Source organism: Chlamydotis macqueenii, chromosome 4 (genome assembly GCF_036417535.1).
Source record: "Chlamydotis macqueenii isolate bChlMac1 chromosome 4, bChlMac1.mat, whole genome shotgun sequence".
NCBI lineage: Eukaryota > Metazoa > Chordata > Aves > Otidiformes > Otididae > Chlamydotis > Chlamydotis macqueenii.
The window spans coordinates 41492845-41520651 of record NC_141559.1 but is presented as its reverse complement, the minus strand read 5'-3'; the positions used below and the strand labels follow the sequence as shown (position 1 = coordinate 41520651).

The following is a 27807-nucleotide window of genomic DNA, read 5'->3' as shown; positions in this document are numbered from 1 at the left end:
GGGGTTATTTTACACTCCTTTAGTCTTACAGGCCCAGCAGACTGCTATAGGTCTTCTGACAAGAGCAGAAGAGAGAGAGAGAGGACAGAAAAGAGGGGCGGGGGCAGGGGGGAAGCGGGGAGAGAGAGAGAATAAAAACCTGATTGCTGGAAGCTTTTCGTTTAGAAGCCTAATATCCAATTTTACAAAGTTTTAATAAAAGTTTTCAAAAATTAATATATTATGAGTCCCTAGTTTCTTCTCTTTATCCAAGAAACTTGATTATAAATATACAAGAGTCTCTCTGGAGATTAGCTAAATGCCTGCAAAGGCTCCCAACTAAGCTTTCTTCAGAACTGTCCCATCAAATGTAAATTTTGCAGAATGTTGAAAAAAAAGTTTTTCGCACTTTCCAGTAGCACCTGTCTGGCTGTTAACACCATTTTACAGCCAAAAACGCAATCACATGTTGTCTTATATCAACATAAATACCTTCCTAACACAGGTCATCTGTTGCCCTATGTCAATGTTTGCCTTCACAGTTTATCACAGCGGGTTCCAACCACCCCAAAACTGCTTTCTGTCGTCTGAGCTGGAGCTCAGCCATGCTTTCTCAACTCTAGCCATGGCTGCAGAATTCACCACCATCAGAGCTGCAAAAAAAGCTCTTTGGCTGTGCTTTGTCGAACACATCACAGTTCCTAATCTTCAAACTAATCTGATTTATCCACCTGTCTTTCTTGCTGAGCCCTGCATGTGCCCCTTACTGGTGAACAGACTGCAAGATACAGTGTTTTACTCATTACTGATTTATTTTTTCCATTATGTATGTCTTTATAACTAAATGCTTACAAATATTTTCATTGTGATTTAATTAATAAAACTGTTAAATGCCTTCCAACAAGTATCTCGGACACTAGCACTAAGTATTTCTCCACATATATTATTCTAAAAGTAGTGTATTCTGAGGATAAGTATATAAATAGGCAAAAAATCCACTTAATCAGCTGAACAGTGAACAGCTATCAACTCCCAAGAGCAAAATACTTGAAGTCTTAAGTTCCTTCTTCATTGACAGACCAATGGCATATTATATCCATATTAAGGAATTCAGAAGCAAGAAAGTTATCGTGTTTTCTGACAGCCATGAGAGTTTTGTCTGATGAATTATTCAGAGATGACAACCTCTTTTTAGATACTTTAAGTTCAGAATTTTGATTTGTCTCAAACATTACAAAGTCTCTGGTTTGATCAGGAAATATTGTCAAAAGGGGAAAGCTAGATAACAGAGAAGAATAGAATCTGCTAGAAATTATAACAAATGGAAGAGAACTGAAAAAGAATAAAAATAAAATACAAAGTATCTGAACTCATATGAAAAAGGAGAAGAAATTATGGCAGAAATGCATTATGAAGCATTCAGTAAATTTATACACTTACAGACTCAATGACTATTTACATCAAACTAACTTTCTTGAAGGGGATTAGATATATACCATATCCAGGACACATCAAACATTTCTATTCACTGAAAAACACATTAGTTCAGACTTATCTCTAGCTAATGAATTTATTCTAGTGATCAATGGTGTCATTTAAAACTTGTATTTTTCCAATTACCAGGAAAAACCTGGTTTTACTTGAGGGGGGAAAGGGAGGAACATTTCACTGAGAACTGAAAAAGACACGGGAAATAATGGCTCTGAAGGATTACAGCCCGATGCTTTCAACTCCGTGGATTAACAGTCTAGTCTTTCCCCAACATATAACACTGGCTTGATTTCTTCCTAGAACCCACTCAAAATATTAATAGATCATTTAATTGCTTAAACAAATAAATAAAGAGATAGACAAACATGTAAAAATGAACTATCACAAAGAAAACCAGAATTTAACTGACCACAAATGTATACACATTCAGCATGTCCACAAAACACAACTTTGTACTACAGAGCTTACACAAATTACAAAGCTATCATTGCCGACCTTAACTGGCAGAGCTGTATAGATCCTGAAAATATATAACAAACTTAATGTGCTGGCCATTTTAAAAACTGGAACATATCAATACGTGTTCTTGTAAAAGTCAAAATACATGACAATTCCTGCTGGCACTACTAGGCCAACATGAAATGACTAGTTGTGCAAATGTTTCTAGGAGGAAGCTCTATTATGTGCGTCTATATACTTACTACAGAAAATGAGTAAACCTTGGAAGCTTCTTGCTAATGTAAAATATAAATCTAAAAGTAAAAAGTGCTACTATATGTAAAGATGGATCTGAAAGGCTATGATCAGAGAAGTATGACTACTAGAAAAAATAATATGGTTTAGAGGGGGTGAAATGTTTGTTAATGTCTTTGTATAAGATGAAACTTTCTGTCATCTTTCATAATTGCTTAAGAAAAACATTAAAGTAGTCACAATGACAAAACATTGAAAGTCCAAACTGTTTGTCTTGACAGTTATTTTTCTCACTTTCCAAATCACATAATTTATACAATATACTGTTTCTTACTACTTGGTCATATTTAAGTTATCAATTATTAAAGATAATCAATGAAATATCATTTTAATTTCAGCTTTGATAAAATATTTTAGCAAACAAATGCCAATAACAATGTCTGATAATACATTATGCTCCATGCAAAACATAATCAGGATCCTCTAGATTCAGATTTTTAACTGCTATCAAAAAACTTGAGGCAGAATTCAAATCCCAAATGCTTCTGGATGACTTCCAGTTCAGGGAGGTGGGTGGACAGGACTGTTTTGTTGTGTTGTTTTACACAAGATAACATACCTATGCATATATATGTGTATGTAAACACAAAAGAAAAACACTAAGCAAAATTCCACTACTAACACCAGGTGGTATCCTGCCACAGCCAGATTATTACAGGCTAGTCTCAGTGGGTAATCACAGAAACCATTGTTGTGCAAATATTTCCTCACATCTTCAGCTTCACTCATGTCTAACTTTATTCAACGATACATGTCCTCAGATGATATAAACTTCCATCACTCTGATCTGCCTCAGTGAAATTATACTCTTAACTAAAAAGACACACATTTTTGCAAGAGCAAAGTCTTAAACTTTCCTGCAAAACATCAAGAAGTGCAAAGTTTGGCAAGAAAATACCCATAATGTTAAACAAATGTAGCACAAAGTGGTAATTTCATAACAAATGCATTATATTAAGAGACCTGAGTGAAAAAAAACACGTGTACAGTGTATGTAATTCATAGCACATTACAACTAGTATTTGAAAGAATAGCAACAAAACTTGGGATAAAAGAAAGCTAATCGAAATTTAAACCACTTAGTAAATTTGCTTTTTTCTTCTGTCTCTCACAGAGTTAATTTGCCTCCGATGTTGTCTAAAAGTATGCATGTGCACTCCATATATTTTCTACTATATACAGACATTACAGTTCAGAGAAATATTTTAAGACAGCGGAGTAGTTTATGCTCACATAAATAAAACAAAGTCAAAGCTACCAGGAAAATTGTAAGGGAAAAGGCCACTCACTTTCATACCAAAATACAGTATTCGCTCCATTTAGTCAGTGTATGCTCAGAGGCACTCACAGGTACACAAGAGTGATTTTCTATACCTGAGAAGAAGTGTGCCTTGAAGCCTTTTTTTGACACAGTGTTGTCAGATCTAAACTCAATCCGCATGTTGTTGTACTGAGAGGTGATAACTTCAGGCACTTCTGTACCGCAGAATTTACCATGTAGTTTAGAATCAGAAGAAAGGCCACTACGAATCTCCACATAATCGTATTTGCAAACCTAAGAAAAGAAAGAAAGTTTGTTGGTTTTTTTTTTCCGGCTAACCAAAAGGAAAGGATGAAGTTATTTTCAAATGCAAGAACTCTGATTGGTATATGCTGCTTAATAATAGGATAATGATATCTTTATTTTTCACTTTTCCGTGACTCTGAAAACATTTGTAAATGCTTACAAACGTTCACTGATTTTGTGTTAGAATATTTTAAGGTCACTAAGGCATAGCTATCCTATGCATTACATTCAAAACTATGTTTTGATAGATACTAATCTGTGTTTAGCATCTAAATTTCAAGATGTTTAGTAACGGTTCCTTTTAATCTAAAAAGTAAAAATTCCAATGACATTAAAGTAAAATCTAGAAATATCTACCCTAAAATTTTACCTATCTTTGCACTATAAACCACATACCCACAACCTACAAACCTTCTACTGCTTGCATCTCACAGATTTAAAAAAAAATATTAATTTTCACTTAGAAACTTAAAAGATAGGCTTTTACCATGATGTATTTAAGACATATTCTTTTACTTTACAAATAAATTTGCACTATTAAAACTATACATCTGTCTTTAACAGTAGCGTAGCTATAATTTGGATGGCTGATGTATGTCATTTTCATTAAAAGGTTAAAAATAAAATAAAGTAAAATAATGTAATAAAAAAGTCTTATGCAAGGACTGCTACTCGTGATAATACTTTCAATTCATAATCCCTTGGTCAACCTAAAGCCTTCCACCCAAAAACTTATAAGCTTCTTAGGCTCAACTATCAATCATTTAATCAAAAATGTCCCAGTTGTCTGCAATTAATACCTTAAGAGAAAACAGTGGCCAGAAGGATTCATACAGAGCTTAGATTGTCCATTAAATCCAAGTTGTATTTGACAAATCACAGTTTCTAGTCAAAAAATAAATGTCAAGGGAGCTGGAGGAGAACTACAGAAAAGGACGGTTTGGCTTTTTTTTGCTATCTCTCTGGAACACTAAAGTTGTCAATATTTCCAGTTTGCTTTACTATAATACATTCTAGACATAGACTAAATTTTCATTGTTACTGGAACAATTTTCATACGTTGCAGAGTTGAAAAGTGACTAATTCAGTTGAAACTACTTTTGTCCAATATAAAGAACACAAAGATTTATAAAACTTGGGTTAATGCCACATGTTGATTTACATTAACTGTAAGATAAATTCATGTTAATACATGTGATTTTCAAATATAGCTCACAATGTTAATAAGTCCCAGCAACTTCAGCAATACATCAGCGGTGAGTTTTGATGGTTTCATAGCTTTAGATTAGAAATGAAATGTCATTTCAAACAGGTCAAACTTCCTTCATACTACACAGTATTTTTTTTTTTAAATTACAAGTTAAATGTAAAATTAAAATTGTAAAATGTAAATGTAAAATATTAAAATTGTAATATTGGAAAAGACATATTACACTTGTTCCTAAATGGAGCTTCTATATATAAAAAAAAAATAGAGCATTTGCTAAAAAAAAACATTTTATGTCTGCACTCAGACAATATATTAGAATGTTACAGATATTGTATGTTTCTTCTGATTTTCACCATTGTTAGTACTACTATTTAACAGTATAAATCTGAGATTTAGTAGCACAGGAGAGGATCAAACCAAAGTTCTAAATGTTGAAAAACATTATGGAGGGGTTTTTTTTTGTATCTGCTTAAGTTATTTGTCTTGTATGACCTTAGAAAACTGATTTAACTTCATTATACCCCAGGTGTCTTCCTTGCAAATCTGGCTTAAGAAGCAAGAAAGTGTAGGAAAAGATGTTTTATGATTTGTTGAAATGGTAATTAAATTTTAATTCTTTGGCATTTCTAAGTTTTTATTACACCTTTTGCAGTTCTTGTAACAATGACAACAGGACACGAGTGTAACATAAATCATTAAAAGTTGCAATTTCATGGACTTTAGAACTTATCCTAAATTAGTTAAAAAAAAAATTCAAAAAATCTCAAATTGCTGCCTCTGCAAATAATTTTGAGATATTTTGGAGAAGCCATGACTGGGTTATTTCTTAGTTACAAATTAAACCCCAGCCTTTGCCACATCAGATCTCACGTCCAAAAATACCCCATCCTCATATAAAATATGTTGCTACAAATTTGTTTAGTCAGAAATAATGTCCTGCGATTTAGGTGCTTAATACCATGTGAAGAACACCCAGATAAACTCCATAGCTACAGCATATTATGGCTGGAGCATGGTAGGGGAACCCAATGGCATGACAGACCAGTGCCTAGGAAGCAGAACAGAAGCTGAAAAGCTCATGTTGAAACCCATATTTTACTGATTTGCACTCAAAAAACCACTGCAACCTCCACCACTTTGTTCAAAGGGAGTAGCCCTTACAACATGGAGGGCTCTACGCTGCCCCTCTCCCCTACCTGTGGACGAGACCCCTATGCCTCCAGGGGCTGCCTAGCTCAAACGCTGCTGCTGTTCTAGTATATCTTATTTCTGGTACTGCTCCTTTTAAAATATTTCCCCCGTGAGATATTTGTAATGATTTAAATACTCCCTTGCTCCATCACTAACCAGAGCTTATGTGTATTCTTTGTAGTCATAGTCTGTAAAGATGATTTCTGGTTTCTCCAGATTTTCTTCTCTTGAATTCTTTCCAATATGCCTCAGCCATTTGCTCTGGTTTACTTTGTTGATAAAAAAAAGTCAGTAGAGACTGAGCAGAGAACACTTCTTTTATATTTCTTTTAATACGCATACATGTAGATATGTAAAAGGGAGCTATTCTCTCCATGTTTGTTTTGAAAGAATCCAGAAACAGTCTCAAAATTAAAACAAGAATATCTATGGTTATTGTCAGCATATGAACAGTCAGTGAGGGTTTTATAAGACAAGATCTATTTTCGAACATTTGTGAAACTGTTTAGCATGTAACAGATTGTGCAGCTCTTTGTTCACGGTTACTTACTTCATTCCCTTCTAACTCAAAAAACTCAAACTTCATTGAAATTCGGTATTGCGTTGGGGCAACCACCTGCCACACACAGTTTTTGTTTGGAGGATACTCTTTGGGCCACCCTGGTGTGGTTATAGTCCCATTTAGCTTTGTCAGGAGTCCTCCACAAGCAGCTGTAAAATTAAAAGGGAGAGCATCGTTTCTTGCCTGAAATTGTTTTACTGTAAACAGAAGCACACTGAGAAGATTCAGCTCCTCTCATTACTTACACTGCTGTAATGCCCAGACAGACTAATCAGAATCCTGTTTTATCGTGCTTGGTGCAAACAAAGAGAAAGAGACAGCCCCTATCTTGAACAGCTTGCAGGTTTGCGGACAGAGATAAGTTTCAGGACTACACAAGGCGTTATCATATTCATTCTTTTCCCTTCTCTCCAGAGACTCTGGTTATTCTCTCACAGCCTTTCCCATGCAAGTCCTCTGACCTCACCGCCCTCCACAAGACCTTGACCACCCCTCTCCTGACAGACGGTCTACTTAAGATGCACTTCGCGTTTCCCCAGCTTCTCTTCTTGATTATTGATCCAGATCAGCCCTACCTGTCTCCGCTCATATAGCTCTACATGCCTCCCATAGCCTACTATATAGGGTCACTTATTTGGGAGAGCAGTCACGTACTCTTCAGTCACAACAACTTTTGCTGAAGTATGGATTTTCAAGTAATAGAGAAAACAGCATATATTTGAAATAACAGTCATCACCATAAAACAGAACAATACCATACTATGTTTGTGAATCCAGTTCAGATAGCAAAGGATAAACACATTAATCTTTCCCATCTGTGGAAAAATTTTAAAAACCTCACCAAACGAAAATAATGGGATTTACAGGGGTCCTTGATCGCACTCTGATCCATTGATACCATTCCAATACTGTAACAGCACTGGAAATCATCCACAAATCTCTTCCTAATGAGATGTTTGGGGGAAGCTCCACACACTACACCTGCTTCATCTAAGACATCTGGGAGAACTCTCCAGTTTCTGCATCGGGGCATGCTTGATCAACCCAGACACATACCAGTCTTCCTCCTGGCACCTGGCTTTCCATGCAGAAGGCTTCTTGGTATATACATATAGGTAATCTGTCCAGGGTGGGGGGACTAAGACCCTGGGTCACACATTTCAGTGTATTAAAGACAACCAGGCATAGGTTTAGAGACCACACTCAGACGACACAACTTGCACCCCTAAATGGTCCAGTCTGGGTCAGGACCACTGACCGCTAGTTTTCAGCTTCTGCTTTTCAACTTCACTTCATTATTCCTTGAGGCAATGCTAGGAAATGTGGAAATACTGAAAAAAAAAATCTTAAATCTTTCTAAGACGTTTCCAGTGGGGGAGATTTGGATTAGACCAGCATGAAGCAATTTTCTGTGTATGTCAACATTGCAGTGAAGCATTGGGTAGAGTTTCTGAGTTAGAGTCTTCTACTCTGGCATCATGAGTGAATTAACACAGCTACGTCACCTCTCAAATTCCCCAACTACATCAAGGACATAATGCTCACTGTGACTACACAGCAATTCTAACTCCACAATCCTGAGTAGTATCTATGTACAGTGACTGTTACCTTGCATGGAACAAATGCATATACAATTTAGGGATAGCTCAGGGTTCTGGCTCCATGCTGCACTACACTACTTTGAGTGAAAGCTCCTTTTGCCAGAGTTGCTTTTCTCTTTGAGTGCTGGGGAGGTATTCCTTCTCTACTTTTCAGAGATACAGGGAAGAGTTTTCTGAAGGACTGGTAATCTTCACTAATATTCTGACTCACATCAGCAGGCAGCATAAACCAAATTCCTTACATAAATTTGGGCTGATGATCAAAGGCCCAGAGATCAAACCTCTGTCTTCATGGCCTCCCTTAGATAAACCTTACTTTCTGCACGCTGCCTAATATGCAGACATTTAAATAAATTGTTTTTTTCCAGTGTCCTCACTATTAAAGTTGGAAGGGAGGGAGTGGTGGTGAACAACCAAAAAACCAATCAGCTTGATGAAAGCCACAATCTAACATGTCTGTAGTCTAGGACTATCACAACTTCACAAAAACATACACGCCAAACAAAAAAAAAAAACAAAACCAATCCCACAGAACCAAAACCAAAAGAACAGAAAAGTACAAAGAAACTAAGCAAAACTACCCCAAATTGTGACAAATCATGAATTAAAGCCAGGTAATTGGAAAAAAGAGAGACTAGTGAATCACATCAGAAGAAAACCATAAGTCCGGGCATTCCAATTTTCAAACTTCATTCACTACTCAAACAGATAAACTGAGATAAGAATAAGTTGTGCTATCCCTGAATTTATTGGTGTTTATGAATAAAAATCAAACACAAATTGGTGTATAACGATCAAGAACTTTCGCTTCTTTCCTTTGATAGGAAATATGTATAGAACGCAAAAGCTTATCTCAGTCCACTCCTATGTTTATACAGAGTTCCATTTATCAGGTGTTTATTTCTCCAAATTATTATTTGAACACCCTTTGCTCACCCTGAAAAGTAAAATTCGTTTGCAGCAAGAAAAGTCCACAATCTGACTGGGAGTGGGGAGAATTTCTCCGAGCTTTGTGCCAGAAGAAAGGATCCTGCTCTTCAAATCTGCCAGCTTCCCAGTCACACCCCAGTGGGATGGGAGGGATCGTTAAATACTCTGATTCTGAGAGAGTGGCACATTGCTCTGGTGATAATTGTTTCCTTATGCATGGTGGGAAACTTTGCTTTAATGAGTATGAATAATGTAGTAAGTGGTTTGGGCAGGTATGAAGTCCTGCTCTGCATCGTTCCTGATCGACTCACAGCAAAATCTGTAAAGCTAAATCAGTGACAGACATCGAGTGCTGCAGACAGACATTACTCTGGCATCACTGTTTAAAGGGGAGCACTGGTTTTCCAAGCTGGGTTCCACAGATCTTACACCACTAAGACAGAACATACGAAAGGCATAGCGTTTCACTCACGCGATGGCACTCTGTGAGCTTTAAGAGCCCATAACACAGCAACGCACTGTACCTTCACAACTCTTTTTGTCAGGACCAAGTTCATAGCCAGGATCACAGGCGCACTGGTAACTGCCCAGAGTATTTACACAGCGCTGCTCACAGCCACCATTGTCAGGTTTGGCACATTCATCTTCCTCTGCCAAGACAGGGAAGAATGCAAAAATGTGTTAAATAATTACCTTCCTCAGCTGCAATTGCTGGATCAATATTAACCCAGAAAGCTGTATGCATGCCATTAATAAGGTGCACTACATAACACACTGTGGTTGCTGATTAGAGCACTTTCAAATGCTAAGGAGACCTGCAATGGAGAAAATAAAAATTTGTCTTTTGTGGGGTTTGGGTGGGTTTTTTTTTTACAACAATACCTACTGACAGCTGCAGACCTAATTTATAAGCACTTTGTGGGCAGCACAGAATAATTCAGGCAGCGTAATTTAAAGGTTGTATAAAGTATTGAAAGAAAGATTGAAAATCCACAGCAGGGTCACTTGAAGGGCACTTTATCTCCCACAGAATCAATTTGTCCATTTATCCTGAATTCATACTCAAAACCAGATTAACAGAATCCTCAAATCCCAGGTTTTCATTCTACTGATATTAAAGGGAACAGGATGCATCAGGGATGGGGGAGGGAAAGGAATAATGTATTATCTCTACTAGCTCTGAAGTATACCCATAAGATCAATTGTTAAAATGTTCCTCAGGGGTTGAAATATTACTTCCTTACACCAGTAATTTTTTCAGAGTAAAACAGAGTTCCCATTCTCATGTCTGCAACCTTCAAGGTTATAATTGTCTGCAGTGAAAACTAACAGCTTAGGTGAGAAAAAGCCTGGCTTGTGGCTTTTCAAAAGAGCAAAACGTTCTCTTGCTCACTTGTATTTTAGATGTCACCATGGCCACACCACTGCTAGTGGCTTTCACTGTGCCACGGGCAGCCCAGGGTAGGATTTACACACTCCCCATGCACCAACTGCTGCAGATATAGCTGCCACTGTAGGACATACACACTTATCCCCCAAAACTGTAGGTAGATTGTAAGGTCATTGGTCACTGTATGATTTCTCAACTGTATTTTTTTTTCTTGCTTACAGAAAGTAATAAATTCATAAAGCTGCCTAGTGCAGCAATAGAATTGGAAAAAAAAAACATATTTAGACAAAAGAAAAACAACTTTGACAGAAAAAAAAAACCAAGTTGTTGCTGTTGTGATTATAATATTTAACCTTATATTTGATAACATATGTCCAAAGTTACAATTTTTTACAAGATAAGATATGTTTCAAAGGTGTTTCAAAACTAAGTTGATTATTTGAATCTGAAGAAAGTAGGAAGTTGCACTGAATATGTTCCTTCATTCTTTGGACATATTTTACAAAGAGATAGAAATAGTTCAAGTGTTTTGATTTGATAAAATTGTATGCCCAGGAAAAAACTATCCTGGAGACAGTAAAGAACTGATTTGAGAAAAAAATAGGTTGAAAAATATTTTTCATATCCTACCATATTTTTTTCCAGTACGAAAACAAGTGATAAGCAGTTCATAGCTCCCAAAATACGCTTTAACATTTACCTTTAAAAAAGTTAGCTGCAAACCCTGCTTTGTTAACAGTTCCATCAGAAACAAACTTCATCCACAGGGTATTAGAGGTAGATCTAATGTCTTCTGGCTTGTCGTAGCCACAAAAGTGACCAATTAAAGGACTGTTTTCATTTGTTCCATCTCGAATTTCCAAGTAGTCATATGCACAGTTATCATGTCTTTCAATCTGTAAAAAATTATTTTTAAAGTGACCTATTTGAACTTGACTATAAATATCAAATATTAATCAGCTAATAAACAGAATAGAAATTTTTCAAAGTTAAGGTTAGTTCTCTGTTTAGGGTTCAAACACCAGGAAGATGAGAAAAAGAACAAGCATCACAGGACTGTTTTTAACTATACTTATTTTCTACAAGAAGAAATAATTTTGAGATAATTACACAGGATAAAACAGTTTAACTGGAAAAAAAGTAACTAAAAAAGACATACTCACTTCTAAGCTTCCCAATGTTCTGTCAAATACCTACTCTGAGTTGAAGTCCTCTTTTTTCATGTACACTCAGGTACACAAAATTAATAGTTCAACAACTAACCAAGTCAGAAATATTAATTTGTTTTGCAATATTCAAAAGCTCAATTCTTATTAATATGCATAAGATTTTTAGACATTATCAACCTGTGCTATTTCAAGCAATGATCAATATTTTATTGTCTTCCTTTATCTTCAATACAGTGCAAAAATTTTGCATTTCTCACTATCCACTGATGTTGCAGGGTAACTGTAAAAAATTACAGTGCATTAAGAGTTTGGGGCACCTGTAGAATTAGATCCAAATGCATTTGTAAAATTATCAGCTGTTAGGTAGCCAACAGAACAGAAGATAAAAAATATCATTATTTTTCTGTAGCTGATGTGTCTGGTTTCTGTTGCACTATTCCTTAATTTCAGGTGTCGTCTTTTGACTTTCTGGGTCAATGAGTGAATCTTTGCCACACTTATGGGAGAAACCTACTGAAGCCAGAACAACTGAAAATTTGCCTCTCATTTCAATGCCCTGCCAGATGACATCCAAACATAGACTTGCACGTGAGTGGACATGTGTGCATTTCTACTTGGGTAGTAAGTCCTGTGCTCTTTACATAATAGTATTTGCAGAGTCAGTCAGAGTGTGAATTGCACCAAAGAAGAAAGCAGTAGCAGCCCGAATGTGATCCTATCCGTAGCCTAGATAATTTATGATGCTTGTCTTTATTAGAGAGTATCTTTCCTAATAGAATTTAAAATCCTTTTGATCTGGGTCATTTTACTGCAGGATTACCTCACGTTACTCAAGTAACATAGCATCTTAGCTATAAAAGAATTAATTAAATCCAAGCATTCAAAAATAAATCCCCCCAAAAAAGTATTGTTCAACTAAGTGGCTGAACCATGAGGAGGACAGGGGGGACAGATTACAGTCAGGGAGAAGGGGTTGGAGAAGTCTCAAATTTAATTCAGCATATCCCAACTCTGTTAAAATGACAAAGAAGTCAAAACCAAACCAAACTCAGAAAAATCCACATCTTGTCTCCAGACAGAGATTTTCTTGCACATAAGCTGCACAGCTAGTACAAGTGGCTGCTGATCGTCTGTTCTAATTGTGCATTATGACCAACACTAAGCTCTGTAACTACCACAGACTAAGGAGCTTTCATTCAGCACATTAAGGTTTCTACTTCTTTTATGTAAGAGGGAAAATTCAGGAACGCGGCTGTTTGTTTGATTTTATTTCAATTTAATGGCATCAAAATATGGCATTTATACACAAAATTTGTCTGTCGTCTTTCCAACTTTCCAATTCTTTGAGCATTTACACAGGTAATTTTCTCCCACTCACTTCTCTGCCACAATCCATATTGCCAATTAGTCTGATTTCTTAGCTACTTGCTCAGAAGTCATTTTGGGCCAGAGCTGGGGAAATGAGTGAAGAAAGTCAAGAAGATCTGGGATGCAACCACCCATTGCTGACTTCAATGGCACTTGTATGTTTGTAACTAATGTGGTCAGGCATGTGTCTACCTGAGTACTGAGAAGTTTTTGACACTGTAATACAGATTCCAAATTTTCATTAATCTAAATAATCAGTTTTTAAGACATGACATCATATTCCAATTTCAAACAAAGTCTGCCTTGTTATCTCAGTAAAAATTATACTGCACTCTGATGCAGAAATAAGTGACCTGGTCCAAAGCCCACTAATACCAATGAAGGAGTTGCGTATTTTCCCCACACACATCTGTGGTCATTTCACTACTCAAGACTTTTAATTAACATCTGTCTTTTTCCATGTTTCCATGTTCCATGGGGCAATATGGAAAACTTGATTTTTCACAAGCCAGGTGCAGCTCAGTTACACATATCAAATTCCCATTGAGGTGAATTGTTAATTTTCTCAGAATCAATCTATTTCTGGCAGAAGACAACAGCTAAAAATACATTTTGTATAGCAGTAAGTTACTAAACGTCCTATGACTATAAAAATCAATCAACTTGCAAAGTGATATTGATTTTCAATAAAACAATTCAAAAGGTGGCCATTCTACCATAATCATTTATTTTTAGTGTACTACCTCTGTAAGTGATGCCGTTATTACTATCAATATTATATTAATGGATTAAATCATTACAGCTGTATACAAGGTAACAGATAAGTACTGTGGTCTTGAGAAATTATAACTGGTGTTAAGACACCTGGTAACCAATGAAAAAGAACTAGTATAAAATGTGCTTTCCTTATCTGTACCTCAGGTTTTAAGAGGTCATGGTGCTGCCATGTGGGAAAACTGCCATATAAAGGTCTATTACACTTGCAATAGTCTCTTATTTTTCCTACTACAAGGGTAGAAAATCTCCTCAAGTTACTAAAAGGACTCCCAGTGAGTTTAGTTGTAACTGGACTGATCCTGTAAACCTTACTTACTGGAGCATTAAAATTTCACAATATTGATACTGCATGTGAATGAGAAGAAATACGCAAAATGTTAGCAAATGCAAAAAAGCATAAATAAACGGGTTTTACAGAAAAATGCACTGCTTATAGGAGAATGAAAGAGATCATCGATTCCTGAAGGCCCTAGAGGAAACCCACAATTTGAATGGCATTAGAGAGCTAAGTAGAGAAAATGCCAGCAGAATTCCTAAGACAGGAGCATAAGCACAACAAAACACTAACAAATCTCCTGGTGAAATGGAAAGCCAGATATGTTCTCAAAACTCATTCTCAAAAGAAAAAGAAAATTCCTTGTATATAGTTTTAGCTTTGAAAAAAAAACAATTACTTTAGACTAAAGTATATTTAATTTAAAATTCCAGACTATCTTTACTTTGCTTTGCTTTGTAGCACTCCCCCAACAGAAAATATATTTTTTTAAAAAAAAAAAAACCAAACCAAAACAAAAATCAAAAAAGCAAAAAAATAAAGCATAAAGAGAAGAGGATTTGAAGAGCAAATCTGGAAGTAATCGTATTTCAAGAGAAATTTTCCAATTTCTTTTTGTCATTGTTAATTTGTTGACAGAGTCAAACTCCCATACACGTAAACATATCTGACTTAGATGATAGACTTTAGTCATAAAAGGTGGGATATATGCCTAGTGAAATCAGAAGATCAGACAAATTTTATTCCCTAACTTACATGAAAATAATTGCACTATCTGCACAAAGATTAACAGGGCCGCTCAGCTGAGAAAAATTAATATGGCTCAGCTCTACAAACCTTCTGGATTGCCTTAGCTGCAAGAGACTGCATGCCAACAAAAGCTATTTAAAGGAAAAAAATAAGGACCGCCAATTTTCAAAGAACGATATAATAAAGATGACTGTAACAATGAAGCAAAAAGATGGAGTAACCAGTCCCAATATCTCTACTGTCGTCTAGATACTGTAAAGTGTAGCCGCTCATCAGGCAGCCAAATAAGAAAGGGCAATCCCACACTCAGTGGAAAATGCATTGCCCATAGCAGGCAAAACAAAGATGACTCATTGATACAGTTTGAAATTCTCAGCTTCCCTAGTGCTTTCATTTCAGAGTGAAGGTTATTTATACAGTTATTTTTTCTAGCATTACATATGGATAATGAGAATTCCTCTTACTTAACTGTACCTTTCAAAGGACAGAGAAGTAATTTTCTCACAAACATGCTGCAATAACTCTTTGGCTTGCCATTTACTTTTTTTTTTATCTCAGCTGGCACGAAGAACTGTGATTTTTAAACAACTTCTTGTTTAACTGGGCAGTGTACCAAGGATTCAGTCCAGAGAGGGACTTAGTACCAAAAAACAGAACACCTACGTTCAAGGCGCTTGGACCTGAAATGGAAATCAGACCCAATGGTGAATGTCGAGGCAGGGCACTTCAGAGCAGTTTCCAAAGCAACTCTCACTCTCAGCAGGGAGCCTTGTGGATGAGCCAGTAAGAAACATCATGAAGACAGATATAACAGAAGTTTTGTGCCTTTCTGGGGCACCTCATTTGGTGCAGAAGGGCATCTTGCCACTCTGGAATCACAGCTCAGACTGTCCCTGGAAAAGTGTCTGTCTTTCAAGTTCCTACTGTTAGAGATTTATTTTTTTTTTCTTTCAAAACACATCTAGCAGATGGACTAACTCCCTTTTACTTGAGACTACCACTCAACTATACTTGTGCTCAATTTCCTCTTTCTTCTGATGAGGTGCTAGTCCACATGTTTCACTTCTAGAGAGTGCCATAATACTAAATAGTGTCGGGGGAAAACTGGACATTTCTTCTTGCAGTCTTAACCACTCGCCTAATTAATTGTGCTCGCATTTGCTGATCCTTTGCCTCTAATTATTTTCTAAAAGGTGAGGCATGAACATGCCATTTTCACACTTGCAAATAGTCCATAATTTGGCGATTAGAAGAAGGTCCTGAAAGATAAGAAAAGATGGAAGTTTGATTCTCCCAGAGGTGATATTGAACTGTGGTCAACTCAAGTGATAATGTATCATGTGCGTAGACCAACACTGAGCATCTGCATGGAGATAAAATGCTGCAGCAAGTTTCTTATGCAGAGGCACAGTGAATTTCTCTTAGGATCACACTGAAAACTACTGAGCATCAATGGCAGATTAGAAAAGCTCCACATCTAGTCAGTAAATGATACAAAGTTACTGAAAATTGTTCATTTCCAACAGTGCTTAAAAAGAGAGACTGACATACTATGCTAAGTAACCTTGACCCAAGGCACACAGAGTCTGAATGGCATTCTGAAAACTCTTTGGGCAGGGAGAGCTGATCTTGTCTGCACTAAACCTGACATTAATTCAGGATACAAGAAAGGGAAAATAAGAATCTGTGAAATTATTAAAATTCCCATTGTTTATATTTATAATTGCTGATAAAGTCCCAAACCTTTGTTATCTCATGCTCAGACCTTTCATCAATCATAGCAAAAATATGCCATACCCCTGAAATGTGTCTGTAAGACTAAAATCACAGGTTGGAAATTATATCTCTATTTACAATACCTGTGTTTATATCTATGTGCACCATAAAGCCAAAAAGTTTAGATTTAAAAAAAAAAACCCAAAACAACATTCTTCATACCATTACTGCTGAGGCATATTCACATAAAACAAGCGAACTCAAAGTATGCTACTAAATTTATCTACAAACTTCAAACAAGTGTATCACGTGTGTATAAAAAAGACATATGAAATATTTTTCATTGTTATACAATAGTTTACCACTGTTTAGCAATATTATACACAGAGAGATGTACACTAACGACATGTAAGTATGACTCACCATGGCTTTTTAATTCCCTCTCTAAATATAGGTTTGTAAACTGAATTTAAGTAGGCTTTTTTTTTTCTTTCTTCTCAAAACAGAAGCCAAAAAACACAGTGGTTTCCTTCCAAATAGTCATTCCTCTTTAATAATAAGATATAGCAAAGATAAAAAAATCCCTCTTACTTAACAGAATATTAAGGCAGCCTTGCTGAACTGGATTATGTATTTGTTAAACTGTGACTATTGTCAGTACTTTAACCATTCCAATTCAAATAGCATGAAAAACATGAAAAACTTCTAATCTTCTTGAAAATTCTGCAAAAAGGAAGGTTTCATGGAGAGCAGCATTGGATTCTGGAACTTATTTTTTATAGAGTATTCTTAAATTAATTCATAGTTTAATGAGGATTCCCTTAAATGTCACTGTCACTTATTCACTAGATGCTTTTCTGAGATCAGTTAAAAGGCTTTACCTCAAATGCTTGAAAGGTTAATCCTACATTGTAGTTTTCCGACACTGTTATTTTCCACACACATTCCTTCATTGGTCTGTAGTCATCAGGATAATTGGGAGACTGGATCTGGCCTTCATTTTTGTGGATCTCACCTCCACAGATAGCTGATAAAGGTATAAAATTCCTATTGTCAATAATGACACTTTCTGTTCCCCATGCCCAAACTAATATTTTTATGCTCCCCTTTTTAAAACTAATGATAAGACCTAAGAAGACTTAAAAACTTTACCAAGGGCAAATTATTGAAAACACAATCCATGTAAATCACTATACTTATTTCAGTTAGCAAAAATAATTCAGCATTTCTAATGGTTCTAAACATATCTACAGTGTTCAGAAAGATCTCGCAATCATTGGTAATCTGAATCTATCCATTTTAGAGAATATCTTTAAAAGGTCAAAATAATTAGATTTTACTTTTTGTTCATCTTTGAAATACATTTAATAAACATTCTTAATTACTATTTGCTAAACTTTAGAAAGACATACTTGAGAAAAAAACCTAATATTTTATAATGATCTATGCATTTTAATGTACAGATTATCACTTCCATCTTATACTTAATTTGAAGAAACAGAGCTAATAGAAATAAAAAATATTTTCATGAAAAGTAAATGTACTTTTTCAGAGTCCATACTAATAATCATGCAAAGATCTGTGAATACCAGTTAAATCATACTGTTTACTACCACAGAGTCAATATTTAAGAAAACAGGCCCTATTTTAAACAGGTGAATGTTGACTTGCTAAAATGTTCAGTGGGTGGGAGCGTCTTTATTAAGTAATCCCAGAGCAGATGGAAAATTTAAGTCAGATTTTTCTGAAGAATAAACAGAAAGTACTCAAAGAAATCTTTCCACACATTAAGCATAAGAACATGCACATTTAGTTAATCAAATGACTGGCACAAAAAAAAATGCTTATGAATAGTATCACTGGTGTCACTGGAAAAGAGGTCATCTGAAATCTGATCACAGATTTCCGAGTTTCAAAATGTCTTGTCTAGTAAATTAACACCTACTGTCTCTTTCAGTAATATCGATTTCATATTAGGTTATTTTTGACATCTTAAATTTTTTTGTAAAACATCCAAAGGTATCCAGTTAATATTTTTCCTTCATAATCAACTCACTTTGAATGTTGTAACAGGTTTACCTTCATAAATTGCTGCAAAACCTTTCCCAACCCAGTTGCTGCTGCTGCGGAACTCGATCCACATCCTGCTGTCAGAGGATGCGAGGACTTCTGGCAGTTTGTCACCACAAAACCTGCCTAAAAACATGCAAGCAGTAACTGCATTTTCTGCTGCCCCTGAAGCCAAACGCTGCAAACATTTATACAAGTGTTTAACATTATAAACAGGAGTAGTATAATGAACTCAGTGGAACTATTCACATGCTTACAGTTAAGCACATGTGTTTCTGCAGATCAGGACCCAATCAAGACACAAAGATTTTATTCTAAAGCTTTCAGTACTTCTTTTCATTGCAGTCAGGCTCACAAGCCTAAGTATAAAACCTTAGGGGAATTAAGTAGGAAGGTTATTGTTATAGATTGTTTCTATACATACAAACCTGGGCATTTTGGAAGGAGAAAGTGAGTACTAATCTTAAGAGAGGAACGTAATCCAGGTCACAGTAATAATGCTCATTTTGTCTAAGGATCAAAGAGATTTAAAAACTAACATCCAGATGACCCTGGACTACATTATCCTCCTAAATTCAGCCTGGGTAGGTGAAATTTCTCTTTGTATAGGTGGTAGAGAAGGGAACAGGAGGAAAGATGCCTGGTCTTAACCGTTTTTTCTTTCTTTTCTTAATGCTAAGAAAATAGGCACTACTGTTAAAAAGTTGTCTCTTCTTTATCTACTTCCCTTTTTCTCTTTTTTTGTATTTTCTTAATTGCAGCTGTTAGTATGCTAGCAAATAATTTTAGTCTTCATTCTAAGAATAACAAAATTGACCCAAGAAGTTGGAGATGTTCATGTTTCTTATGATCTGAAATCCCCAGTGTCAATCATAGAAGATCACTGGATGTCAAACCGAGCCTTTGGACTGGGCAGTGGCATTACGGGATATGAAATCTCCCCAACAACCCTCTGAATTAAAAAAAAAAAAAATGATGGCTGCAGCTTTCTGCATATTAGTCACAATTCTAAGGCTTAATTCATTATTGCTTTGCACATCTTTGCAAGTGCAGAGAAGGACATGCAAAGAAGAAACAGAAGTAACTTTCTATTCACAGTTTTAAAAGTACATGAACAGAGCTGATAAGTAGAACTCTACAATGGGTGCTCTTAACCACAGTGCACGCGCTCATCACCTGCTCTATGGATTTCCCATCACATGCTCTACTGATTTGTCTGCATACTATTTCCCCATTTCTGTAAACAAAGCAATGTCAACTTCATATTCTAATACCCAAAAGCAAAATAAAAAGTTGCACATTTTGTAGTTTTCATCTTTCCACATGTGAACTGAGTAACAGCTAGCTGTAATGAAAGGAAGGCTTGAAGCCTGAAGTCAAATAAATGACTTATTTGAGCCCATTTAGAGGGTTTTTTCCCCCATCCCCAAGTTTAGACACTTTCTAGACATCTAAAACCCAAGAGGTTTGTTGTGAGTTGAACAGCAAGCAAGTCCACTGAACTGAATGAGTGTGGTAATGATGGACAGTGCAGCATTCAACAGTTGCATACCAAGCAGAGGTGATTTTCTCCAGTAGCCATCTCTTACTTCAATATAGTCGTACCAACAGAGACTGCTCTTGTAAAGGTCCATTGTGGTGAAGTTTAAAACAATCTGCAGAGGAGAACACCCAATTAAATCACATGTAGTTAATGTTAGATCACAACAATGCACAACAATGCACAACAACATTCTGCAGAACTGAAGCCAGAGATCACCTGTAAGAGGATTCCAGTTGCTTAGACACTCAATTAACCTCTCCTCAATTATTTCTTATAGTAGTATAGAAGTTGTTTGGGAATATTAAAAGTTTTTTATTTAATCTTGCATATTTTACCAGATGCAAGACAGACTTTAATTGCTTAAAGAAAGCTTTTCATTGAGAAATAAAAATTTGAGAATACTAGTAAGATAAAATAACGTGTTAATATAATTTTAAGAATGTTATTTGATAATTTTCCTCCTTTTTCTTCTTCCATCCCACTCTGACTCTAATCAGCACAGCTGTAAAAAAATTTTTTTTTATTTTTGTTTGTGTTTCCTTGTACTACTGTTTTGACAAGATAATTTACTTTCAGACAAGTTAAATATTCACAGTGATGGACAGTAATGCTGAAAGCAATATCACTAAAATAAATGGTACATAGTCCCTTAATGACACTTAATGAAACTATAATAAAGCTTTCTATATGGAAATCTGAGTTCTGTGGATTTCTGGAATTTTTGAACTTGGACTCCTAATTTTACCGAGTACATCTGTAAATAGGCATATTTTCAATCAGGACCACCCTACGCCACTACATTACCCCACTTTGGTTTAGAAATACTAATCCTCAATTGCCATAAACTTACACTTTTAACATAGGAGCAGGATTCATACTGGATCACAAGATGGCACAATAGCTACAGTTTGGACCCTAACTGACTGGGACAGTCTTAGCATCATGGCCTGCAATTTCAGGGATAAGTTCAAACCAGAAGATTAAAAATCATTCATATTTTATATTATAAAATAATTTCCAATTCATACCCTTTCATTGGATTTAGGTGTATTTGGAAAAATAATTAATCTTCTTGCAAATCAGTTCCTCAATGTAGATTAATAAATATTTCAACCTCACTAAAAATCTTCTTTACTCACATCTGAGCATAGAAGTGGTTTTATTTTTAGCTTTGATCCCAGGAACTCGCAATGAAAACCTGCTATTATAAAGCAAACATGAACTGCTGCACAGTAGCAAATACCTCACACTGCAAAAATATATCTCCATGGCAGCCTCTGAAGCAGCCGTGAGTGTCAGCTGAAAGGAGAGGAATTTACCCCTTAGTCCAGCTGCAAGGAGGAAACGTAACACCATAGCTGGAACAACGGGCCCCAACAGTCCGATGGGATGGTTTACTTCCACCTCCGCTGAAGGTACCATGTGGCTCTCCAACCACAACATAGTGCAATATTAAACAAGAAAGGCAGAACTTTTTCAGACTGACTAATTTTAAGATAAAAACTATTAGCTATTGGGGGAAGCTTATTTAAAGATAACATAAAACTCAGTGGTTTGGGCATGTAGCTGGTAGAGAGTCGCGGTAAGGCTCTTCTCCAAACAATGCAAAATGGAGACAATCTCTCATAGCCAAACATTATATGTCTTAACATCAGCCTAGCAGAAGCTTTGCTTTCACCTGCTTTTCATAAAAAAAAAAAATAACTAAGTACATCCGTATAAGCAATTACATTCTCAAAAATCTCTTTTTGTCTTCAACAGAGAATGGGAAATTTACTTCATCTTAAAAGCTGTCCCCTAGAGCTGACACTACTGACTGTTCAGGTAGAAGACCAAGCTCACAGGTGACTATTCAGCTTTCAGCTTTACTACCATCATGCCATGAGAAACAGAAAAGATCTGTAAGGCTGCACATAAAACCCAACAGCCAGAAGTCCTGTACTGCGAGGCACATTATGCTGGCAGCCACAGCCTTGTGGGATGAAGGTATGGGACATGAAGCGTGCCAAGGACCATCAGAACAGCACTGAATAAATGAATACCTGTTCTGATGCTTGAGTATGGCCAAACATTTATATCCACAAGCTGCTGCCACATCCACAGGACCTGCAAAAGGGTTCATTAAACGGCAGTCTGCCTCTAGCACTGCATTCTGCATGGGAACATCCTGCAAGCAGCTTTGGTACATTTTCAGTGTAGCAGATGCAACAAATATAGCCTGCCCTCTCCCTTTTGGCCCCTTTCTTCTGTCATTTTAGGGTCAGAAAGGGAGGCAATAATTTAGTCTCAGATCCATATGCAAAGAATGTCTGCTTCAATGTTAGTTAGATACTTTGAAAATATATTTAGATAATATTAAGTCATGTCCAGGCTGCCATTGGTGCTCTGAATGATAAAGACCTATAACAATGAATAGTCATCAAATTAAATTGTAGGCTTCCTTCCTGAGCTCAGAGATGAAAATGGACTAATCTGAAATCAGATACAATTGCTGTGCAATCCCTTTTCTTTGTTGCAATAGAAATCACAGCAGAAATGAATATATTTAAGAAAAAAATGTTCCTTCTACTGAAAAGTTTGCAGTAATAGATACTCTAGTATATTAAACTATTTTTCATTATAGATACCCTTTCCTTGAAGTCTGAAAAACAAAGTAAATTAAATTCTAACAAAAAAAAAAGTTTTAATTAATATCTTGGATTATGTAGATTGGGGATGTGCTCATAAGCACATAATTTTAAAAGGCAATTAAATGCTCACCCACTTAATTATTCAATGAATTAGAACAAGAAAGACATTTTATACAGAAAATACATCAAATCAGTACTTTTAAAGCTAGAATTGAATGGGAGGAGGGAAAGGAGGGAGTGTTGCTTGCATCTTTTGGGAGGTTTGGGTTTTTTTTTCTGTGAAAGTCAGTAAGGCAATCGTCCAGACAGTCCACTATTGAACTCCAATGATTTGCACTTTGAGACATCCAAGATTTGATTCTAGATCTCCTATACCTCTGCATGTTCTGTGAGCTAGACTTTAAGACTCCTTTCCCATTTCAGACGTGGTTAGTCAGGTTAAGTAGAACAAATTTCAACAGTAGAGGGACAACCAGAATGATTTAGGTAAGCACAGCACACACTTTGGATGCAGTCTCAGCAAGAGCAAGCACTATAATCTGAGTTTCTACCTAACAACTTCTGTCTTCAATCCAGCAGTTGAGCTACATCTCTCTTCAAATGGCTCTCATTTTCCCCGTGCCAGTTTCTCACTAGGGCCTTGGTGGAGAATGATTTTTTTTTTTTTTTTAATTTTGCAAAATAGGAAGAATGTTTTGTTTCCAGTGTTACTGAGAAAACTGACAGAAATTCTTCAATGTCTCACTACTCAGTTTCCAGATTATTGCACTACTTACCTACCTTTGCAGACTGTTTCTTCTTCAACCTGTCCTTCAAATAAGGAGGCCTCACCAGCTACAAAATTTTTGTTCTTCTTAGCTCATTCACTTTGCAGTTCAGATTCCTTCTAAACTTTTACTTTATTTTTTTTCCCCAAGTTCCTCAAACCATAGGGAGGTATCTGTATCTAGCCATACTACCTGAAAACCCTACTGCCCTCAGCAATCTTCTCATCCTTTTCCACTCATGCCCACCTCATCTTACCTCTGCAGGCAGAGGGGTTCACAAGGGGGACCCTTTTTCTCTACCCTGATGAGATGCAGAGAGCTGGGTTAAGGTCAGGCTACCTTCCACAGCTGCTTAAGCTAACCCAGCTGGCCCTGTTGGAAGCAAGTTATATGGAAGCCACATCCTATAACTCCTCCACTGGCTCAGCCGCATAGAGTCTGGAGATCTCTCACCAGTCTAGCCACAAGTTTTCCATTTTCCATGACACAGCTGAAACATCAGATTTCTCTGTTTTCTCATTGGAAATTTGCCTTTTTACAAACATTAGTTGACAGGATAGAATTGGGAAAAGGATGCTTTTACTTAGGTGTGACCATGTAACTGTCTCAAAATGCTGCTATCTAACTGGAAACCATTAAAATTTAATGAGCTTCCTCAATGGTCCCTGCCTTTGAAACTGTATTAAATAACCTTCACAGCTTTTTCTCACTCTGACATGCCAAGGTATCTGGTGATACAGCAATTCCTTAACCTTCACCAGAATTCATTAGCTGTACATAGGCAGAACCCCCAATCTGTCACAGCATGGTTTCTGGTTGGGAATGAAACAAGTATAAATATATCGAAAATTCTGATTTGCAATTCTGCAAAGTATTAACTAGAGCTACAGACAAGGCAGAGCTTGCTCAAAGGGACAAAATGGCTGAAAGTCTTCATAGAAAAAACAATCAATGGGTATTTGTCAGCACAATTAAGGAATTATTGATTACACAGCAGATTCAGTTGTGCTACTGCAGCTTCAGAGAAAATATATCATACCTCCTACAACCTGCGATAAGAATGCACAAAATATACAGCAAACATCAAATAGTATTAACAAAGTTTTCTGCAGGTGGCATTTTTTCCCATATCAACCAAGGATTTATCTGTCCTATTTTATCATTCATGTAAAACATTAAGGAAATTTGGAAAGTAATGTAACCTATTCAAAAAGGTAGATTTAAAAAAAAACACTGGCACAGTTGCAACTCCCTGTGCCAAGAAAATTTCTACACACCAGAAGGCGGGATTCGTCTTGGCAAAGGGCATACTGTATTACTAACACCATCCTCCCCAGAGATTTTTATGTGCATAGATATACTGTGTACAGCTGTTTACCGTATAGTCTTAAATCTTTAGAGAAAGTAAAGGTGAATTAACTGCCTTGTTTTAGTAACAGGGACGCACACATTTCAAGCTGGGCTGGCTATGTATGGTGCCTACCAATAAAAGGAATGCTGCAGCCAGCACATACCACTCCAGTCCCGTCCTTCATTGAATTTTCTGCCATCAAAGACCAGAAGTGTCTGTACTTGCAGAAAGCAGCATGGGTAGAACTGAAGTCCTCTAAACTATGCTTAAACAGCACAATGTTAAATCTCAATAAATAACAGACAAGAGCTAGACAATCTGGACTGACACTTTTTCAGTTTATTTTTAGGTGACTAAAGTGCTCACTGACATTTCAGAACATGATGTGATGTACTTATACATACTCTAACCTCCACACAACATTCTTGAGATCTATCAGGGTCAAAGTAGCAAATAAAGCAACAAAAATTTAAATGTATTTTTATTTTCCCTTCATAATGTGAATGTGTTATCATCATTTACTGAGAAAATCTGGGATCAAGCATCACGTGTGTCCAAGGTACTGTGATACATACACTAGTTAAGATTTAGACCTCATTTCTGTTATCTGCTATTCACATCAAGTACTTGCTGCAAATAGGGTCCTGTGTTTCAAGACAGACAATATCCTATGGGAACAACATGGACAAAAAGATTTTTTTTACATTAGAACAAATATAATTTACTTAATTCTCGCTGCACTGTAGGGAAATTATGAGAACTGGAGGTCAGAATAGCGTCCTACACACGACTTGTCACATCAAATTTCAATTAGAAAATTATGTTTCGATTTTTGCCCCATTTGGGGCAGAGGATAGGATGGGAAGGGAGCTGGTCTTACATTGCTTGCCAAGACAGGGGCTTTCCCCCATTATGCTTTTGATACAGTATAATACAGCTCCAGTGGTGGTTACAATCTCAAAACATAATGGTATTACTAACACATTACAATTACACCAACATCCACAGATACAGAAAGTTGGAGTATGCAATGACTACTTAAACATGATCATTTTCCAACCCATATAGCCAATAATAATTGTAGATGAACACTACAATTTTTTTCATTTTTTAACTGAGTAACAGGAAAGAAACCTAAGCCATTTTTGTCATTATCACAGCGGTGTCTAAGAAGCAACACAAATAATGGGGACATAAAATTACCTATCTAGATTAATTTGCATCTTTTGCGCAAACCTTCTCCTATTCATCTGTTTTCATTTGTTTTTCTCTGCCAACCTCCAGAGCCACCCACGCCCTCCCAGCACAGAATGTGTTTATTTTTCCTCCTGTCTCTGGCTCTTGCCCAGAGGAGGGCAAACGCTTTCCAAATGACTTTGCTTTCATCCCCCACAGTGGTAAATGCTCCTGCAGCTCCTTAGGATCTATTAGCACATCAAGAACATACATTCTTGGTGTCTACCTGACCTGAAAGAAATAAGGAATAAAGTAATTCAATCAGGAAAAAAGTATGTCCAATATGGATTTGGAGACCATTGACAAAACTGACTGAAAATGTGGGGGCAAACACCGGGTTTTCCTCTTTGGACTCTCTAGTATGAGGTTGGTGTTAGGTTCTATATTTCATTCTTCAGGCTGTATTTACTTAGTATCAGCCACCATTTCTTGTGAAGAATCTTACATCCTTTTTGGTTTTTTTCCCCCTGCACATTTTGTCTCAAGTGAAACTTCCCATTGCTCACTCTATCCTCATTTATTTTGAGGTAGGCTAATATTTGAGCCAATACTTTCAAACAAGATTCAACTAGCACATTTTGAAAGTGTACACATGAAGAACAGGTTTTGCTTTCACTAGGATGGCACACTTCCTTCTCTCAACTGCTCTCACCAAACCAACATTGCTTTTTCCACTTTTGCCCCTAAAATTGATGCCCAGAAAGTAAAAGTGTACATGCTAGAATGATACCAGGGAACACCTAAAATGACACTTTCTTGATCTCATTTTATTACTGTTTCACTTAAGGAAAAACATCTCATTCACCATACTAAGAGCTTCCTTAGGCAGAGCCCAGCTATCAGCCCCACACAGCCCAGTAAGCTTGCCTAAGCCCATACTGGAGAAGACAGCATCCAGGAGCCTGCGCCTTTGCATCAAATTACCAACTGAATTGCAAGACAGTTTTGAAGAGAATTTATGATACAAACATGCTTAGATTGAAATAATTACTTAATGTCACATGGAGAGCCACTGAACAGATGTGGTTCTAATGCCACAGACCAAAGGCAAGTCAATGGCACATAGTTCATGGTCCTATTTTTGTATAGCATACCATTGTTTTCAATTGTTATGCAAGTTTTAAACTTAAATGAAAAGCTAAAGAACTGTAGCATTTTATTTTGAAGATATTATTCAAGTTTAGCTGAGGAAATATTGAAATACCTTCTCCCCTGGGGTCACAGAGATTCTCCATATGCAGTGTGTGTAGGAAGGATAACCATTTGGAAATCCTGGAGAAGAAAAGTTGCCTGTAGATTCCTGCAGTGTTTCTCCACAGGCTGAAAGAAACAAAATACAGTAAAAATATAAAACTGAATGTGCCTAACAGAGAAAAAAAAAAAAAGTATCTTTCCAGTATCTACTCAGAATACATTTAACTCACTGCAGATGCAGAGCGGAAAACAAACTAGTTATTTTACAATTTATTCAAAGCAATGATT

At 36.4% G+C, this 27807-nt stretch overlaps 1 protein-coding gene across 1 annotated transcript in view; it reads right to left on the bottom strand.

Moving 5' to 3' along the window:
• The window catches only part of TLL1 (tolloid like 1), a 139155-nt gene that overhangs the window by 18484 nt on the left and 92864 nt on the right, over nucleotides 1-27807 (bottom strand). Inside the window, exons 9-16 of the mRNA XM_086746653.1 lie at nucleotides 27530-27645; nucleotides 20351-20453; nucleotides 18808-18924; nucleotides 17610-17755; nucleotides 11375-11570; nucleotides 9809-9934; nucleotides 6742-6902; nucleotides 3598-3778 (exon numbers count right to left, since the gene is read on the bottom strand). Coding sequence (XP_086602779.1) covers nucleotides 3598-3778; nucleotides 6742-6902; nucleotides 9809-9934; nucleotides 11375-11570; nucleotides 17610-17755; nucleotides 18808-18924; nucleotides 20351-20453; nucleotides 27530-27645 — 1146 coding nt within the window. The remainder of the gene's footprint in view (nucleotides 1-3597; nucleotides 3779-6741; nucleotides 6903-9808; nucleotides 9935-11374; nucleotides 11571-17609; nucleotides 17756-18807; nucleotides 18925-20350; nucleotides 20454-27529; nucleotides 27646-27807) is intronic.